The 19833-nt window shown below is 40.4% G+C and overlaps 1 protein-coding gene across 3 annotated transcripts in view; it reads left to right on the top strand.

Annotated features, from left to right (window-relative positions):
* Positions 1 to 19833, top strand: part of ccser2a (coiled-coil serine-rich protein 2a) — a 568362-nt gene that overhangs the window by 470575 nt on the left and 77954 nt on the right. For all 3 annotated transcript variants that reach the window (XM_078530898.1, XM_078530897.1, XM_078530899.1), the window contains exon 9: positions 11340 to 11438. In XM_078530898.1, coding sequence (XP_078387024.1) covers positions 11340 to 11438 — 99 coding nt within the window. The remainder of the gene's footprint in view (positions 1 to 11339; positions 11439 to 19833) is intronic.

Below are 19833 nucleotides of genomic sequence, written 5' to 3'. Positions count from 1 at the left end.
TGTTTGCCTACACAACAAGAATTATTGGGTCTGAGACACTTCAGTATGTCCTGAGGATATAATAAAACCCTATTTCGATACAAGCTTGTTTTTGTTTCTCTTTTTATCTCTGGACCTGTATCAGACAAAATCCCTTTAATAGCCCCTCCCTGACCCTACAGTAGCTTCTTTATTACTGGCCTTGTTCACTATCAGCAAAAACTGGCAAAAAAATATCTTCACTGAGGGGGACAAGTAGATGACTGTTAACCAAGGGGTGAGTTTAAATGTGCTCTATCCTGGTTCGGCTATTACTGATCTGTCACTAGAATCAATGGGCCACTTATTCCTGATCACTCATACACAACACGGGTAAGGAAGAAGAATAAAAATATTTTAGCAGGATTATATTGTGGTGTTCAGCTCTGATGCTATGAAAAGGGAACAGTAGCTCATGTCCTTGAACCTGGTATTTGAATTCCCCACTGCAGAGAAACATTGAAGTACCAATTATTATTTCTAATTCAGCTGTGGTTACACAACGCTTAAATACATGGAGATGGAAAAGTGTTCACAATTTGCTTCATCAATCGACTTCTCCAGTAAATGAACTTGATCTTAACTCAAACACATCCCAAAATTAAGCTTTGTTTTCAAACATGAGTAGCCCCTCCCTCTCTGAAAACACGTTGAAAGCCTTCTTTAATGTTAGCAAAATATGTATTAAAAACATTTTGATGATCAAACACACCATTGTTTTTAATTTGAATTGACAAAGTTTATGTCAGCGACATTGAATGGAAATTATTCTTAATCACTGACAGTGCATTTGAGGTGTCAATGGATGGAAAGAATTTCTTCTAGTGTAGAAAGTATCAAAATGTCCTTGCATTTATTTCTATGATGTAGACTGGAATGAGTTGCAATCAAATCGATTTGGTTTCACAGGTTTCAAGCTTCAGATGGGCAGACACAACACAGCCTTGCCGATTTCAATATATTACAGACCTCATTCTTGGTGGAATGCAAGAAATGAAATGTCCGTCTATCAGAAGATTAGAATCAGGGCTCAGACAGATGTATGTATAAGGTTGCAAACTTCCCTTGCCACACGTAATCCACCAGATTATACTAGAACCCTGAATTTCCTGAAGTGTTTTGGCGTTCCTACGGTTTGAGTAGCAATGCTCAGTGTTTTTCCCATGACGTTTAGGCACCAATTGATTCACACTGGCGGTACACTGAAATGTTGAATCGTCTAAACCACCTCCAGGATGTGCCCTCTAAAAACCCTTTACCACTCACCTACATAGCTGCCCCATGCAAAACATGATCAGATACAAGCACTTTAGATTTATGCAAATAATGCGCTGGGGTAGATCTATATTCAGGCATTTAGTCACAATACAAAGTGACATCACCTTAAGATTTCTGGAGCTTGATAATTATCATCTTTGTGATTTTTCCTCCTTTGAATGTATCTCTCTGAAACTTGCACCATACTCGTCTGTAGTGCTGTCTGCCTCTGTGCATTTGAAATTTTCAGACACCTACACCCCTTCCTTTCCAGGTCAGTAGGAGTAAGCAGCTCAAAATGTCTTCCCAATGGGGACTCTCCTGTCCTGTGTAATAATGGGAGAGGAAGAGGAGTATCAGAGACATAAGACTTTGGAAATGAGGGCCCAGGGCAGTGCGAAACCACAGTGAAATCCCTCAGAGGTGCCCCTACTCTCAAACTGCACCCACCGCCCCCAACCCCTCACCTCCACCCCACCACTCTACAAAATGGAGAACTTGCACAGAATGACAGAAACTGGAAAAGTCTGTTAATCTGAACCAGTCCAGCCCCATCACCTTTGTGTTTAAGGGTTACTTTGATTGTTGGTTTAAACTTTGTAGCAAAGGGTGTCGAGCCTCATCTTTCTCCTCAAGAGCAGTTTGGCACCCAAGTTTAATTGCTTAAATATTGATAATTTTTTTGGCCTAATGTAATTTGCAGTTTAATAACTGTGGTATAGATGGAGTGTATCATTTATACTGGGGCTGATTGAGTGTGATATGCCCTGCAACAGTCGTGATTTGTTTAATATGAGCAAAGTATCCCTCCATATGAATTTACAGCTAACGTGCAGTTAGCAGGATAAATTCGATCAACTTCAATTTGTTTTTACAGATGTGTTCCCTGAAGTGGAGACACATGTGTTTCGGATGGCTAAGATGCCTCCTTTTACTTTGATGAGCTCTGCTTCTAATTGAAATGAGACTCTGGACTTTCCCTGGTGCCCTGTGACACTGACAGCATCTCCAGTACATCTTAAATGCATTCCTGGCAGCCAACCCCTTTTCAAAACAAGTTTATTAAACCAGATTGCACGTTGAAAGCCAACTCCCAATAGTTAATGCTGGAACTGAGTGCCAGATCACATTTGTAATTACTGGAAGATGATTTTAATCCTTTTTAATTCCAGCTACCACTGAATGTGTTGCCACTCTGTGCCAAATAATTTTTAAAAGTTGGCTGTTGTTGGGGACTGTTGGAAGAAAGGCTAACGAGCTCAGACAGCCTTTCAAACCAATCTCCCAAGCTTGGATAATATTCTCCAAGAACGTTCTAGAAATTCAGTTGCAAACTAGTTAGAGCAGAAGTTGAAAACAGTTTCGCTTTTATCGAAAAGTTTCTTCCGCTCCCTCAGCAGAATGTTGGAATGCAATTCATCATCGTGTGTGCCCTAGGGGAATCGGCATTCTTGGTCAGAAGGGTTACCCCTACCATTCTCTGGACTGATGGTTAGTGGGTGAGTTCCACAGTAATCCTGGGACTGACATCCTCCTTATTCCCAGCTTTCTCTTTCATCAATATGGCTTTAACCATGTTCTCTCTAACATCTTCTGACCCTCCCAGATGCCCCTGTTGTCATCTTTCCCTCTTAGCCCCTTCTAATATTGTCTGACTCTCTTGTTCCCATGAATAGACCCAGCTTCCTGTGTAACTGCTGAGTTGCTTTGGCCATGTATGAATTGTACATATATTGCCATTCTTTCTTTGAGGCTGGGTCAAAATCTTGAAGTACTTTCACCACATGGACAGCAGTGGTTCAAGAAGGCAACCCACCACCATTTTCTCAAGGATAACTAGGGCAGTAATTGCTGACCTTGCCTACATCATCTGCATTCTGGAAATTCATTTTTAAATATGCAGCATTTTTATACCAATGTTTCAGAGATATTTAAGCCATTTTTTGCATTTTGTTGCTTATTTGTTCCCCATAGTTGATAATCCTGTGCCGGACATTAGCTACATCAGTTTGATTCATTTAGTTTACTCTATGAAAGTAACTTGGCACTAGCACAGTGCTGTGATATCTCATGTACAACAACAGAGATGCAAAAGCTTTCAGACATACAGGACACATTGTGGTGTTATGAGCCCCAAGTATGCGTCCCATCATATAGCATGGGAAGGAATGCTGCAAAAACTTTAAGACATACAGGACACATCATGGTGTTGTGAGCCCCAGGTATGTACTCCATCATATAGCATGGGAAGGAATGCTGCACATCCTGATCACACTAATTTTATCCTTAGCTGGAAATATTATAGCAGCTGTACAGTTGAAATCCATCTACAGAACACAGCTGCCTGCACTTGTAGAGAGACACTACAATTTGCAAATTAACCCGGTCAGTGAGAGCAAGTGAGGTGTTAGTTAATTTGCTTCATTTATTCCAGGTAAATGGACAAAAACATAATTATTTTGTATTGTAGTATAGGTTAATTTCTGTTTATTTTGGTCCTTATTTCCATCCTTACTAATGTAAATGTTTAACAATTGTTCATCTATTACATTATAATAAATATGAAACAGCATGTCTCTAGATAAATTAGTTTTGTACTGCATGATGTCTGCTGTTCTACAAAGGATTGCACAGTGTGATTGTCACTTATGATTTACCCACTCAAACTTACAAGAAGAGCTATTTCTTATATTGCCCTGCTGGCAACAATCTGTTTACCTTAAAAGAAAACGTATATTTCTCTCCCCCAAGAAAACTGATCATATTTTTCAGATTTCACTTGATTGTTCTGATGTATTATGAGTGCTGATCCAATTATTATTTCCATTGTCATTTTCCCACCAAAGCATTAACAGCACTTATCTCTCAATTTATCAGCCTCTCAAACATATTGAATTTTCATGCAGTACAGTAGATACTGACCCATGTTTTGCCGCCAAAGTACCACTGAGGCTCATGGCTATCATGGTTATTTATGTGTAAATGGTACAACAATTCAGGTGAGCAGCAGATGCATGGTTAAACGCGGAAATCCTGTCTGAGCTATGATGCTCGGCTATTAGCATCGTGAAAACAACATCTCACTATCGGTTTCACCATTGAAATACATTGATCAGCCTGATGTTGCTGTATTTGCGTGTTAGAGATAAACTAAACTGTAACAGATAAGTGAACCTTGTCCACGTTATTGTTAGATGTCCTTTAACAAAGTGATAAATGTTAATTGCTGCCAAACAACATTTCTGGCATTGAAAATCAGCTATTGCAAGTATGGTGTTGCGTTCCTTCCAGTTTTAATTGATGGGAGGCTTTTAAATTTTAAAATTTTAAATTAAACTTTTTGTCACTTTTCCTTTTCTTCTACCTCTTAATCTATATTTCTTTCCCTCTCTTTATTTCTCTTTCTGCACATGAATTCTTCCACTCTATACGCTTGCACCGTTTATGTCACAATCCTCCAACCTTGTTGGGTAAGGAGATGCACAGTTTCTTGTCCAGTAGGCTCTCATCCCAGAAATCTGGTTTCCCTTGCTGTGCTGTTACCAGCTCACTCCTTTAGCAATTTGTCTCACAAAAGAAATATAAAAACCTAAATCTGCAAGGGCAAGTTAAGTGTACAATGTGCTACAGCAAAATGTGGTCCTGTATTCAGTGGATTGCAAATTTTGTTTAGAACTTATCCAGAGTACTTAGAAATAATAAGCAAGCATACAAAGAAAATAGTGAAAGTAAATAGCGAGCTAATTAGTGGTTGTTGTAAATTGATGTCATTGTTTACTGGACGCAATGCTGGATGTGAGTGAGGTTATATGCAGATTCATGCACCTCTGCAGCTCATGCTGAATTCCAAATAAAAGTTGTAATTTGGAATAGCATTCAATGATAAGTGTGGACTAGTTATTCATCTAGTTGCTAGTGCAGAATGGCTTTTGAATTTCCCAAAACAACAGTCACTTCGCTCAAGGAAGTAATTCATTATGCAAAGCACTCTAAAGCTACTGATGTTGTGGCAATGTAACTGTAAGTATTTCCTTCAGTAAATGAGTACCAGCTGAATGTCAATATATTGTCTGCTGAAAAATAACAGCCAACTAAAATTTTCATGAGGAAGTCTTCAGAAGGAAATACTTAGGGTTGAAGGTTAATGCTGTACAAACATTGAGCATCAAGTGGAAATTACACTGATTTCCATTGCCTTTGGGTTTTTTTTATTCGTTCTTGGCCAACATTTGTTGCCCATCCCTAATTGCCCTTGCTCAGAGAACGCTTAAGACTCAACCGCATTGCTGTGGGCCTGGAGGTAAGGACAGCAAATTTTCTTCCCTAAAGGGCATTAGTGAACCAGATGGTTTCATGGTCAACGTCAGACTTTTAATACCAGATTTTTATTGAATTCAAATTTCACCATCCGTGGTGGGATTCAAACCCACGTCCCCAGAGCATTACCCTGGGTCTCTGGAATACTAGTCAATGACAATACCATTATGCCACCACCTCCCCATTATAAACCATATTTGCCTTTGATGAACTTGGGAGAATCGGTCAGTCATTTTGTCACAATGGGGCTATGAATTCCTGCTTCAATGTCATCTAAAGTTCAACTGTAGCTCATGTACATCAACCTATTTCATTTACATATCGCACTGTCACTTCTGTTCGAGGTCTTTGTTTTAAACTGTCATTTCTCCAATTGGAAAATGGCACATAATTTAGAAATAATAGCTAATAGAATATCACAATATCCAGCATGTAAATGAAAACAGCAATCTTAGAGTAATTAAATCCCAAACCAAGTCACAGCTGTCCATTTGACACCTCCAACCATAAATTGCATGATCACATGATTCATGCACACCCACATTTGACACATCTCTCAAAGGTCTTCATTCTTTTTCTGAATCACCTGTGTGAAATAAATCAGTTACTCTAAACTGAGGCAGTGCCTGTTTCCAAATATGTTGCTGCTCAGCAAAATGCCCCAAATAGACAGTAGATCATTCATATTACACTTATTACCTGTTTGATTATTTATGGTTTTCCCAAATAAATCTTTAAATAGATTATATGAAAGCAAAAGAATAACTTTTTCCCATTAACAGACAATCATCCTAATTCAATGCCCAAAAGCAAATGGTTGTCTTCAGCCTATGCTAATAACCCTTCACCACACCACCCTTGCTCCTGCCCCCCCAAGTATAATAACCATAAGCTTATGGACTTGGGAAAGTATCAAGAGTGGGCAATATGGATATCATTGAGAGATGATCAGGAAGAATTTGATCGGTAGCCTCCAGAATTTGCCTTTGCAGCAATACTGGCATAATTTGGGATTTGAGATCACACACTCTTTGCAAATTCTGCCTCAGGGACAAACTCCAGGTTTGTCTTGCTCTGCAGCTATCACCAGATATTAAGAGAATTTGATGGTCTTGAGGCCTGCAATGTAGTTGCAGATCAGATCTTGTGAAGTGACATCAGGTGCCAGAATCTGTTTCTGAGACATAACAGTGCCTTGAATAATAGACGAAATGGGTGTCCTGTTAGTTCCTTGTGCGTTTGTTCCACTGGTTCTTCCCTCTGAGTCAGAAGGTCATGGTTCCAAGCTCCATTGTAGGATTTAATCTAGACTGACTCTTCAGTGCTGTACTGAGGGACTGCTGCTTTGACCAAGCGTCATCTTGCCAGTAAAATGTTAACGTGCGGACATATCCACTGGTGAATTCTGTCGGTGCCCAGCCAACATTTTACCTTCAACAAAGATCACCAAAAGCAGATTAATTGTTCATTTATCTCATCAATTTGTGTGAGACCTTGGCTGTATGCAAATCAACTTTCACGTTTGCCTACAAAATTCTTCAAAATAGTTCATTTGGTGTCAAATGCCTTTAAATGAACTAAGGGCAGGTTTTTCTGGTCGGCGAGCGGGGGATGACGCGGGGATATGTCGGGCGTGCGTCCTGACATCACCCCGCATCATTTAGATTTTCAGTTAGTTGGCTGCGCCCGCCGAACACTCAACAGCCTATTAAGGCCATTAAAAAAACTAATTAACTTGATTTATGGACCTGCCCATCCAGCCTTAGGGTCAGTGGGCAGGCTGGGAGCCCAGGTGGGCCATGGAAAAAGCATGGAACGTCATCCACGGGCGGGATGAGGTTTCATGAGCGCTTTTAAATGCTTCCCAAATGTTTAAATAAAAGTTAAGGACATGTCCCAACTCATATGACAGTGTCACATGAGGGGACATGTCAGGAAGATTTTTCTGTCAACTTTTTATGTGGAGCCGATCTCTCTGAGGCGGCACTTTGCCTCAGGGAGATCTGTGTGCCCTTTCATGCGCATGCGTGAAACAGCGCACTCCCAGCTAAGGGAATCCACCCCCCCTCAACCGCCCGCACAGGGAGCGCATAGCACTTCCTGGCGGTTGTCACACTGGGAGAGCCTTAATTGGCCTGCCCACATAAAATGGTGGCGCCGATTGGAAGGCCAGCCACTGGCGCTGGATCCCGCACTTCCCCCCCATCGACGGGGGGGTGGCGGGAATGTTCCCCTAAGAGTACAAACATACAAGTAATTGCCTTCTATTTACACAAGGGGCTGATTAGCTCAGTTGGCTAGATGGTTAGCGTGTGATTCAGAATAACACCAAAAGCATTGGTTTAATTTGGCTAAGGTAGACTTGGGACCTACCACCTTGCCCTTCCCCCGAGATTGAAAGGCAATGGCAAACCACCACTGACAAAAACTACAAGAAAATGGTTCGGAATGAAAATATGAGTCAAGGACCTGGTTACACAAACTATTCAAAACATGCTTAATTGTATGAGAACTCGGTGATCAACACCGTGTTCTCTGGAGAATCTTTGATTTGGCCGGCCATATTATAAGACAGCGATGTTGTCGGTACTCACCATTGCTTGAATATTATCCCCCTAGTTATGGAATGTTTTTGAGATTGCATCTTACCTATCTCTTGTCTAGTTGTTTCATTTGCTCATCAGTTCTTTGCTAAAGATATTCATGTCTATGTTAATTGTTGTTATAAAAAGAGTGTTTAATATAAAGGCAAGGAAGTTAATGTGGAATTTGTACAAGATAGTGGCTGGCTACAACTGAAGTAGTGTGTGCAGCCCTGGGCATCCCATTATGTGAAGGAGAGCCATGGAATGAGTATGGCAAAGATTCAATAGAAATGGAGCAAGAATATGAGCTGAAAGTTATGAAAGAAGATTTGGAAAAATTAGGATTTATTTCAGTGAGGCAGAGCTAGTTAAGAGAAAATAATTAAGGGATTTCAAGGTTATGAGATTTTGAAGGTCAGTAGTGTGTTATTATGTCCATAAGCTGATAAATTGCTAACAAGGGAGAATATTCTTAGATTATCACGAAGAAGAGAGGGAAATTTGGAATAATTTTTCCAAAGGTCTGTTAGATAATAGAATGCTTTGCTGCAAGTTGTTAAGACAAGAAACTATAATGTTATTTAAAAGGGTATTTGAGCTGTTTGAAAAGGAAGCTTGGAATAATGATACAGGGAAAGAACAGGAAGTGCAGTTAGAAAAGATAGTTTCACTTGAATTGCTATTTTTTCCATGCCTTCCTTCTGTCCCTGACACAGGCACAGAGAGTCAAATGGCTGCCTTCTGTGCTATTATTTCTTCATAGCTCATCATTGACTTTTCCTATAACTGCTTCTCCTGTTTCTCAAATTCCAGCATTTTAATAGACTATGAAATGATGGGAATTCATTTTCTAGCTGTTACGTTTGAAATACTTTGTCTATAATCTTGTTTGTAACCGTGTGTTTTACTTCTTTGCCTCGTATTTCATTAGTTTTTGTTCCCTTTGTCACGCCATTTTACTTTTAACTCATTTCATGGCTGATTAGTTGGGGGAATGTTATATCATGTAAAATATCTGTATCATTCTTATGGCAGAATAATTATGGATAGTGCAGTCCTTCACTTTAATTACTACCAAATTCCCCCAGCGAGCTGGAAGCTGGAGAATCTGTCACTGACCAGGACACAATAAATGGAGCCATCTAGCAGCTGCTGAAAGAACACATTTGTCTGTGTCCTCTGACTAGTGTACACTCCATCTGTTCCTGATTAGAATAAGGACATTGTGATAAGGACAGAAACTCATTACTGCAAGAAATTGCTTTGCCTCAGGATGTACAACATGGTGTGACATCTCCAGAATATGAATCTCTCTCTAATAAGTGCTTCATTAATGAGTATATAATTAAATAAGTTTGCACTAATATTTACTCACTATTTGCCAAGTTATAGATTTTTGTTACTGCAGTAATAATGGGCAGGATATTTAGGTTGACGAGCAGGGGTGGGGGCCTGCTCTCCGACGTGTAAAATGAGGAACTCCCGCATCATCTCCATTTTCAGGTCGGCAGGGGCGCAGCCGAATCAGCTGTGCGCCCACCAACCTGTCAACGGCCTATTGAGGCCGTTTTAAAAACCATTAACATAATTAATGGACCTGCTCGTCCAACCTTAGTTGGCGGGCAGGCCGGGAGCCCTGGCGGGCTTCATAAAAAGCATTGAAACCTCATCCACGGGCGGGATGAGGGTTTTAAAAAATGTAATAAATGTTTGAGTTAAAGTGATGGACATGTCCCAACTCATGCGACAGTGTCATATGAGGGTTCATGTCAGGGAAATTTTTTCAACATTTACCTTCAAAATTTTGATTCTAAGCCGATCTACCTGAGGCTGCACTTAGCCTGAGGGAAATTCATGCACTCTTTTGCGCATCGTGAGAGAGCGCACTCCCGGCTGAGGGGATCCACCCCCCGCCTGCACAGGGAGGGCATAGTGCTTCCTGGGGGACGTCATGCACGGTGGGCCTTAATTGGCCTGCCCACTTAAAATGGCAGCGTGCCCCCAATCAGGCCTGCCCGCGCCTGCTCCTGCACTCCCTCCCCCCCCCCCCACCCCCAAACGGGGAAAATTCTTCCCAATAAAACAAACTCTAAATATTACAAATGAGGTAGAAAGTTTGGATTTTCTATGGTCTGTGTTGTCAAAAGTGAACTGTAAGTGTATAAAAATACAGCATGTTATGGTGACTGATATGTAATATATAATCTGAAATTGTTAATGAGTGTGGTAAGAATATATTACATTTATCGAGCCCCTTGTCACAACTCTCAGAAATGTCTCAATTAATTACTTTAAATTGCAGTGACTGCTGTTACGTGGATAGATATAGCAGCAAGAAGTTCCAGGTGTTATCAAATTATCTGATTCAAATGCATGCTGTGCACCTCATTCCCAGTCAGCTTGCCTTTCAATAAACTGCAGTGAGGAACAGGACTGTCCAGAAACAACAGTACCGGTACAGAAATAAAAACAGAAAATGTTCAGCAAGTCGGGCAGTATCTGAGGAGAGAGAAACAAAGTTAACGTTTCAAGTCGATGACCTTTTTTTTGAGTTCTGATGAAAGGTCACAGGCCTGAAACATTAACTCTTTCTGTTCCTATAGATGTTGCCTGACCTGCTGGGTGTTTCCAATGTTTTCCGTTTTTATTTCCAATTTCCAGCACCTGCAGTTTTTTGATTCTGTGATAACAACATAGCACATTTTAAAATAATTGGACAAAAATTGACAATAAGCCATAGAAAGTTCAGAGGCATTGTGGCAGCTGAGCAGAAGCTTGATCAAAGAGGTAGGTTGTAACGAACAGTAACGAGACAGGCAGAAAAATTGAGGTTGAGGGAGGAAATTCCAGAACTTAAGGCCCAGGCGGCTGAAGACGCGGCCACCAATAGCGGGGAGATGGACAAGAGGCCAGAGTTGGAGGAACTATCAGAGTATTGTAGGCCTGGAGAAGATTACAGAGATGGGGAGGAGTGAGACCATGGAGGGATTTGAACAGAAGGATAAAAATGTTCTAATCAGGGCTTTCGGGGACCAGGAGTCAATGTAGATCAGTGAGCCTTGTTGGATGGTGAGCATGGCAGCAAAATAAATTGAAATTATTTCATGTGACTACCAAGTCTACCAGACCTTATTGACTAATTCCACCTCTTTTTGTATACAGAGCGCCAGATGTAATTGCCAGAAAGGAAATTCTGACACGAAAGGATCAGCTTTTTCAAATGCTGACAAGACCACCCAAACAGTCGATGAAGGGATTTCTGTAAGTCCAGTTTTTCGAGACCTTTCTGCATTTCAACTGTTCGCTTCAGTCATTTATTTCAGTTTATTTTTCATTCTCCATATTCTCACTCTGTCTTGCATCTTAATGTTGGGGTTAAAGTAACACAAGGTAAAAGTTATCAAGATTAAAGGCACTAGTGCTGGCGTATATATGAGAAAGAATGTTTAAAAAGCACATCTTTTAAAACTAATAGATTTAATAGTTTATCGTTCTGCCTGATTACTTACATTCGGCTTTGTTTCATTTGAGAAAAATCCAGGTTTTCACTGTAAACATAACTCCTTCCTTTCACACTGTGCTTGCTGGACACCATTGCCTTGGCTGGGTCACATAACAGGATGTATTGTGTTGCTAAATAATGCTCATTGTTTTCCAGCCAAGTTTGTTGAATTGTGCATTCATAATTAGGAGAATTATCACTAGAAATCTAGCAGTTCAGGCAAATTTTCCAAACCAGCAATCATGCGAAGAAGGTTTCATTCTAATTACTATGAAGAGTTGCATTGACAGAGCCTAATACTGTATTGCATCAATATGTTGATCCTACCTTGAAACAAGTTGCGAGTTAGTAAGTGAAAATAGTAAAATGAAGAAAAAAGTTCACATTTAACGCACAACCAGGCTCAGTCATCCAGCTTGCAGGGTGGGTATGGGTCTTACAATCACACTTCCTATCTGGCTCTTAATATTTTGGAATACCTTGTTTAAACTATGAGTGCAGAAATAAAGATCTCAATATCATATGTAGCGTGCATTTTCAATAAATTTCACACTTTCTGGAACAGGTTCCCCTCACATCACCTCCTGTGACATTTTTCATCCACTGAGAGCCACCTCAAGGGAGTGATATTCTGACGAGTAATATATTAATAATATGACGTATGGCGCACTGTGCCTGGAGTATCCTGGAGTTAATTTTAAGCTTCATGTACGGATACCTCATCAGATTTAATTTTCAGCCCTCCTGTTGATAAATGGTGGTATGCTTCTCAGTGCCATCTCTTTCACAAACCTGGCTTTAACACAAACCCCCAGCCTCAGATACACCCATTCTGGCCCCCGTCCACCTGTCATTCTCCCTGCCTGTACTTACCCCCATTTCCCCTCCTACCTCTTGCCTTAGTCCCCTGCAGCTGCTTCCTGCCACACACCAGCTCTCTCGGGTCTCGCTGGCAATATTTACTGCTTCACCACTGGCTTGTTGCCTCCTGATCAGTTTCAGCCATGCTAGAGGCCTGAGTGAGATTGCCCACCTGCATGGCATTGTGCTGTATACTAACACACATCAGAAACTGGCCTAAGGCTGCACAAACTCATCTCTTGTAAGGTCCTTAAAGCTAGCAGACAGCAGTCTTTTGTACCATTAGTTATGGTTGAATTCAAATCTGGATTCCTCCATTTTCGTTTCCACCTATGCTAATTTTCATTTTAATTCTGTTGCTTTTTTTATCATATAGTATTTCATCAATGTTTTGTTTTGTTTTGTTTTCTTAATGTTCTTTGCTTCATTGTCACTTAGTTTCTGCGCAGTTTCAATTGGTCTGGACTGGCAGCCAAGAAAAACCTGAAATGTTCTAAAGCAGCTGCATTATCATGCTGAAAAAAAGCAATTAAAGTCTCCTTTATCTTAATTAAAAAGAGTTCTGCATTAAATTTGAAATGATATATATTGGATCATGCTGTATAGTTATCACTTGTGTTGTATAATGCTGTAGTGTTGTGTGTCTGAATGTGTGGTCTGCCACATAAGCATTTTAAATGTTCAATTGCCAAATGTTGTATTATCAGGTGTAAGACGGTTATCCTAATTTTATTTCAAAAATATAAAATATGCATGGGGAGGATTCTGTATGATTCAATTTCTACTGAAGGCCTTTCCAGAGTAATCTTCCCTTTCCCCCTGCAGCTTTCTGTGGGGTTGTGACACCAATAGCCTATAGCCGTGTCTACACATGTCCAATTTAAAGGCAAGCAAATTCTTCAGCTAGTGTATTCCAGCTAATGTGCACCCTATTAATGCATCCTTTAATAAGAATGATGGGGATAGAAACATGTTTGCCTGACTAATGATTGATTCCATTAGGAATCTTTGATTTTTAAGCATTGTTTCATTTTAAAGTCAGGTCATTTTTTTTACAGTTAGTCCTTTTCTGCAACACACCAGATTATCCATAGAAGACACATTATAGTCACCTTTTTCTAAAGAGGACAATGTTATAAAAAAAATCTCAGGATTGTTACAGCGCAGAAGGAGGCCATTTGGCCCATTGTGGCTGAACAGGCTTTCTGAATAACAACTCCCTTAGTGCCATTCTCCCATCTGACTCAGGCAACTGAATTTACTCTTACTGCATGGGAAACTGGGTGGAGCCAGCACAAGATTTTAGAATAATTTAAACTAACTATAAGGTAAAGAAGCATGGAATTGAAGCTGCAAAATGCGCAAGTATCAAGCAAGATTAAAAGATTTGTTTTCATAGAATACAGGGTGTATGGAGCGATCTAACAGAAAATAAATTTCATTCAGGTTCAGTTGATATCTTTATGGATGAACTGGATTAATCTCTATTGAATTAGACGATTGAGGGGTATAATGTTAGAAAAAGTGAGGTAATTCTGTAACTTGTATAATTGGTGTGATTGCACTTGGAATACTGTGTACAGTTCAGGTTGCCACAGTACAGAAAGGGTATTTCAGTGAATGAAAGAGTGCAGAGGAGAGTAACCAGAATGTTTGAGGGGATGAGGAATTGGGTTATGAGGAGCAATTATGTAAGTAACCCACGTTCTCACTAGAGAAGAGAAGGTTGGGAGAGGAAAGATTGCCGTTTTTAGGATTTTTTATCTGGAAAATGAAGGCCAAGACAAACTGTTTCAAATTGTCTGGAACAGTAGATCTAACGGACATGGCCTGCACTTGAAGGGAGGTAAATTCCAAACTAACCTGAGCAAACAATATTTCAGTGAGTGACTGGTCAGTCAATGGAACCCACTTCCTAGGGATAAGGTAGAAGCAGATAATCTAGATTTGTTCAAATGTAAATTAGATAGATTTCTTTGAGAAAATGACATTTCAGGATCCAGTGTATCAATACTTTGATGGATGTTTTGTGGTGACTGGATCTATTGTAGATTCCTATACATTGAGTTTATTTGCCATCTCTCTGCCCACCTCTCAAGTATATTCAGATCCTCCTGTAGCTGATCCTGTTGAGCTTTGCAATCGACCACCTTCATTAGCTTTGTATTAACTGCAAATTTGGTCATTGTTCTTGTGATTTAGAGCTCCAAATGATTCATTAAGATACTAAAAAGAAGACCCATGATATAGATCCTTGTTATCAGCACTGATAACATTCTCCCAGAAGGGTGAAATTCATGTACAGTCCCCCTTGGTTCTTTTCATTGTGACATTTTTCAACTGATTGCTTTTCTTTATTTTCAGTACCAGCCTTTCCAGGGGATCTATATAAAAGGCCCCACTGAAATGCAAGTTATTCCAGCCACTGTCTTATACACCTGTTAAACTCTCACCACACCCTCAAAAAAAATCTAGTAAATTAGCTTAGCAAGACCTCCCCTTCATGAACTCATGTTGGTGATAGTTTACAATTCCATTTCTATCCAGAGACTCCATGATCTTATCTTTTATGGTTATCCATAACTTCACCCACAAGGGAATTGAACCTCACTGGTCTATGGTTTTACTGTGGGGTGTGGAATAACTTTTGCTATTCATACTAACCCCTGCGAGAGGCAAAAAAGAACTGGCCAGTGTCAGGAAAAGCTACAGAAATTTCTTCTCAAACTCCATAAAACATTCAAACAAGCTTCAGGAGACCATGGTTAGTATAACCTATCACCCTAATGCAGGTGAACATATTTAACCCCTAATATGTTGCTCTGTTCTTCTTCTGGAACTGGACAAGTCCTGTCTTTTAAAACAATGAATGTAATTTTGTATCTTCCCCACCCCCTGTTTTCAAAAGAATATGAATACATTGAAAAAATTTCAGAGGATTACCAGGGAGGGTTCCTGAACTCCGACTGTTAAGTTATGAACCAAGAAGTGAATATAGCTTGTTTCTAAATTCAAAGATTAGTAGAGCTCTCCTCCCCTCAGATCTATCGACTTAGGTTTGTGGAATAGAACTCTGATTAATGCTCCTTTTAGAAGAGCTGGATAAGGAAGATTATAACGATAGGTAACAATGAGTCAAATGCAAGGATAGGTAGGAGAGTAAGTTGTGCAGAGGGCATAAGCAGTTTGCAAAGGGATAGGTTAAGTGAGTGAGAAAAAAAGTGGCAGATGGAGGATATTGTGGGAAAATGTGAACTTGTCCACTTTGGCAGGAAGAATAGGAAAGCAGTATCTTATTTAAATGGAGAGATATTGCAAAACTCTGCAGTACAGAGGGTTTCCTGGTACATGAATCACAAGTTACAGCAATTAATTCAGAAGGCAAATGGAATGTTATCATTTTTTGCAAGGGGAATGGAATATAAAAGTAAGAAATTTTTTGCTAAGTTGTACAGAGTGTTGGTGAGACCATATGTGGATTACTGTGTACAGTTTTGTTGTTCTTACTTAAGAAAGGATGTGATTGCACTGGAAGCAGTTCAGAGAAGGTTCACTCGACTGATTCCTGGGAGGAAGGCGTTGTCTCATGAGGAAAGGTTGGACAGTTTGGAGCTGTACCCATTGGCGTTTAGAAGAATGAGAGGTGATCTTATTGAAACGTATAAGGTCTTGAGGGGACTCGACAGGGTGGATACTGAAAGGATATTTCCCTTTATGAGAGAGACTAGAACATGAGGACACCGTTTAAAAATAAGGGGTCTCCCATTTAAGACGGAGATAAGGAGAATTTCTTTTCTCTGGGAGTCTTTGGTCTGTGGAATTCATATTCCTGGACAGTGATGGAGGCAGGGACATTGAATATTTTTAAGGCTGAGTTAAATGGATTCTTGATTGACAAGGGAGTCAAAGGGTGTAGAACGGTAGAGAGGAAAGTAGAGTTAAGCCATGATTTTATTAAATGGCGGAGCAGGCTAGAGGAGCCGAATAGCCCACTCCTTTTAATTTCATTTGTTCACATTTTACAAAACATGGAAAGCAAATGGTCAGACGATGAAGATTTGTTTGATTATCCATGACTGAGGAGAAATATATGAAGCTTTACCATATCAAAAGATTACATGTAATTAACTTTCTTCTTTGCAATTAAGTCACTTGGGCATAAACCATGATAAGAATAAGTTGTATATGGTTCATGTCAGCATACGGTTTATAATTATTTTGGCCCATGGTGGGGTCAGTGGTATGTGGTCAGTGGTGGGATCAGTACTATGTGGTCAATGGTGGGGTCAGTACTGTGAGATCAATGGCAGGGTCAGTACTATGTGTTCAATGGTGGGGTCAGTACTATGTGTTCAATGGTGGGGTCAGTACTATGTGGTCATTGGTGGGGTCAGTACTATGTGGTCAATGGTGGGGTCAGTACTGTGAGATCAATGGCAGGGTCAGTACTATGTGGTCAATGGTGGGGTCAGTACTATGTGGTCATTGGTGGGGTCAGTGCTATGTGGTCAATGGTGGGGTCAGTGCTATGTGGTCAATGGTTGGATCAGTACTATGTGGTCAATGGTGGGGTCAGTACTACGTGGTCAATGGTGGGGTCAGTACTATGTGGTCAATGGTTGGGTCAGTACTATGTGGTCATTGGTGGGGTCAGTACTATGTGTTCAATGGTTGGGTCAGTACTATGTGGTCAATGGTGGGGTCAGTACTATGTGGTCAATGGTGGGGTCAGTTCTATGTGGTCAATGGTGGGGTCAGTACTATGTGTTCAATGGTTGGGTCAGTACTATGTGTTCAATGGTGGGGTCAGTACTATGTGTTCAATGGTGGGGTCAGTACTATTTGGTCAATGGTGGGGTCAGTACTATGTGTTCAATGGTTGGGTCAGTACTATGTGGTCAATGGTGTGGTCAGTACTATGTGATCAATGGGAAGGGTCAGTGCTATGAGGTCAATGGGAAGGGTCAGTGGTATGTGGCCAATGGTGGGGTAAGTGGTAATAAGCCCATGGTAGGGTCAGTGCTATGTGGTCAATGGTGAGGTCAGTGATATGTGGCCAGTGGGAAGGGTCAATGGTATGTGGCCCATGGTATGGTCAGTGCTATGTGGTCAATGGCAAGGGTCAGTGGTATGTGGTCCAAGGTGGGGTCAGTGGTATGTGGTCCATGGTGGGGTCAGTGGTATGTGGCTCATGGTGGGGTAAGTGGTATGTAGCCCATGGTGGGGTCAGTTGTATGTGGCTCATGGTGAGGTCAGTGGTATGTGGTCCATGGTGGGGTCAGCACTATGTGGTCAATGGGAAGAGTCAGCGGTATGTGGCATATGGTGGGGTCAGTGGTATGTAGTCCATGGGGAGGGTCAGTTGTATGTGGCCCATGGTGGGGTCAGTGGTCTGTAGTCAATGGGAAGGGTCCATGTTTTGCGGCCCATGTGCGATAAGCACTAATGTGCATGGAGTAAAACTCAATGTACTTCAGTGCTGCAACTTTATAGTTTTTAAACCCAACCCAGTAATCCAATCCTTCAGTGTGATTTATTGTTCCCATTTCCCATAGCAGCTGTTCTTATGACTTCTTAATTGCCAATTTGTGCTGAATTCTAAGCATTTTGGGCTGTGCCATGTCTACAAGGAATTAATTTAAGATTGCTCATACTTATTTCATATTGGTCCCTGACAGATAGGAGAGAGAGGAAGAATAGCATCCCATTCGCCTGCCTTGGATCTGAACCCCCCCTTTCAGATGTTGAAAGACAGTGTAGTAACCAGCTGTGTAATCCATTTGATTGGGAGAATGTTATTTACAATCCAGGCGTCTACTGGTTTGATTCGCCTAATGTTATTTGTAATGCTGCTAGCACTATGCTCTATTGACTTGATTAGGAAGGTATTTTTGAAAATGATGCTGAAGTCTTGTTATCTATCTCTTGTTAGTTCAGGCACTCACTGTTGCCATCAATTTCACAATAAATTTCTTGGTTGATTTGGCCATGCTCTCTCCCCGTCCTTCCTTTGCTCAGGTTCTCAGGAGTAATCTGTGTGGCAGTGAGTTTCTCTGCACCTATGCTAATTACTGTTATCGCAGTTGAAATGTGAATACCATTTTAAACTAATTGAATTTCTGCCTGAATGAAAGAAATTGATATGGCTACCTCATTCCATAAAGATAAGCCATGTGGAAAATACAAACAAAGCACATGGACTCGTTTCCAATATAGAATGAATAATAAAACACCTGTTTGCACTCTCCCTGCAATATTTGTTTTTGTTAGAGATTGTAGAGATTATTAGCTTCATTATCCAGCTGATAAGGAGAGCTGGTCTGCGGTTATTACTTCCCTTTTATCACCATAAAGTAAATGTTAAGATCTCAGATGTTCTGTGAATACTGGAGGAGGAGAGGATGAGTAATCTTAATCTTGGCCAATATCTATTGTGTTCTGTTTGATTAGCATTGCTAACATTTTACAATTGAAAGATGTCTGTTTTTGCCTAATAATGATGTGTTGAAGTGTGCTAGAGCTAATGACAGGAGCATTCTGGATAATGAAGCACTGACTTAACTGAATATTGTTCATAAATGTTAGGATAGACAACTTGTATTTATATGTATTTCATCTTTGAATATAGTCAAACACACCAAGGTGCTTTGCAGGAATGCCATCAAACAAAATTTGACACCAAGCAACATAAAGTATTAGGGGAGATGATCAGAAGCTTAGTGAAAGAATTAGGGAGCTTGTTGAAGGAGAGAGAAATGGAGAGGTGTAGGAAGAGAATTCCAGAACTGAGGCCCTTGGCTGGAAGACGTGACCACCAATGGTGGAGCACAAAAATCAGTTAACATAGCTATTAACTAACAGTGCAGAGTGAGCTGTTTTTGGGTGAGAACTTTTCTCTTCACTTTATTCTTTTTGTTTTATTCTCTGAGCTATATATCTTTTCCCCACACCTCAAGTCATTAATTCAGGCTAGAGTATGATTTCTTGGCCCACAGGATTCTTTGCACCCAGTGCTCATCAATGCATTCCTGTAGTTTTAGTTCAGACATTCAGTACCAGCAGTCCATTAGACCATGGTGTTCGTCAATATTGAATCCAATATTGTGCATAGTAAGCATTTTCCAGTAGGAGTTATTGGATAATGATTACAGATAGGAGCTGTGCCTAATCTCTAGATACTGAGGACACTGTAACTCTTCACCACCAACTCCCCACCTGAGATCAACTTGCTCAGCAAAAGATAGGCTGAAACTTGGCAGCTCCTTCTGAATAAACATAGAAAAATTATATTAG

Source organism: Cetorhinus maximus, chromosome 27 (genome assembly GCF_964194155.1).
Source record: "Cetorhinus maximus chromosome 27, sCetMax3.hap1.1, whole genome shotgun sequence".
NCBI lineage: Eukaryota > Metazoa > Chordata > Chondrichthyes > Lamniformes > Cetorhinidae > Cetorhinus > Cetorhinus maximus.
Note: the sequence above shows the minus strand (reverse complement) of the source record. Positions and strands in the feature narration are given on the sequence as shown.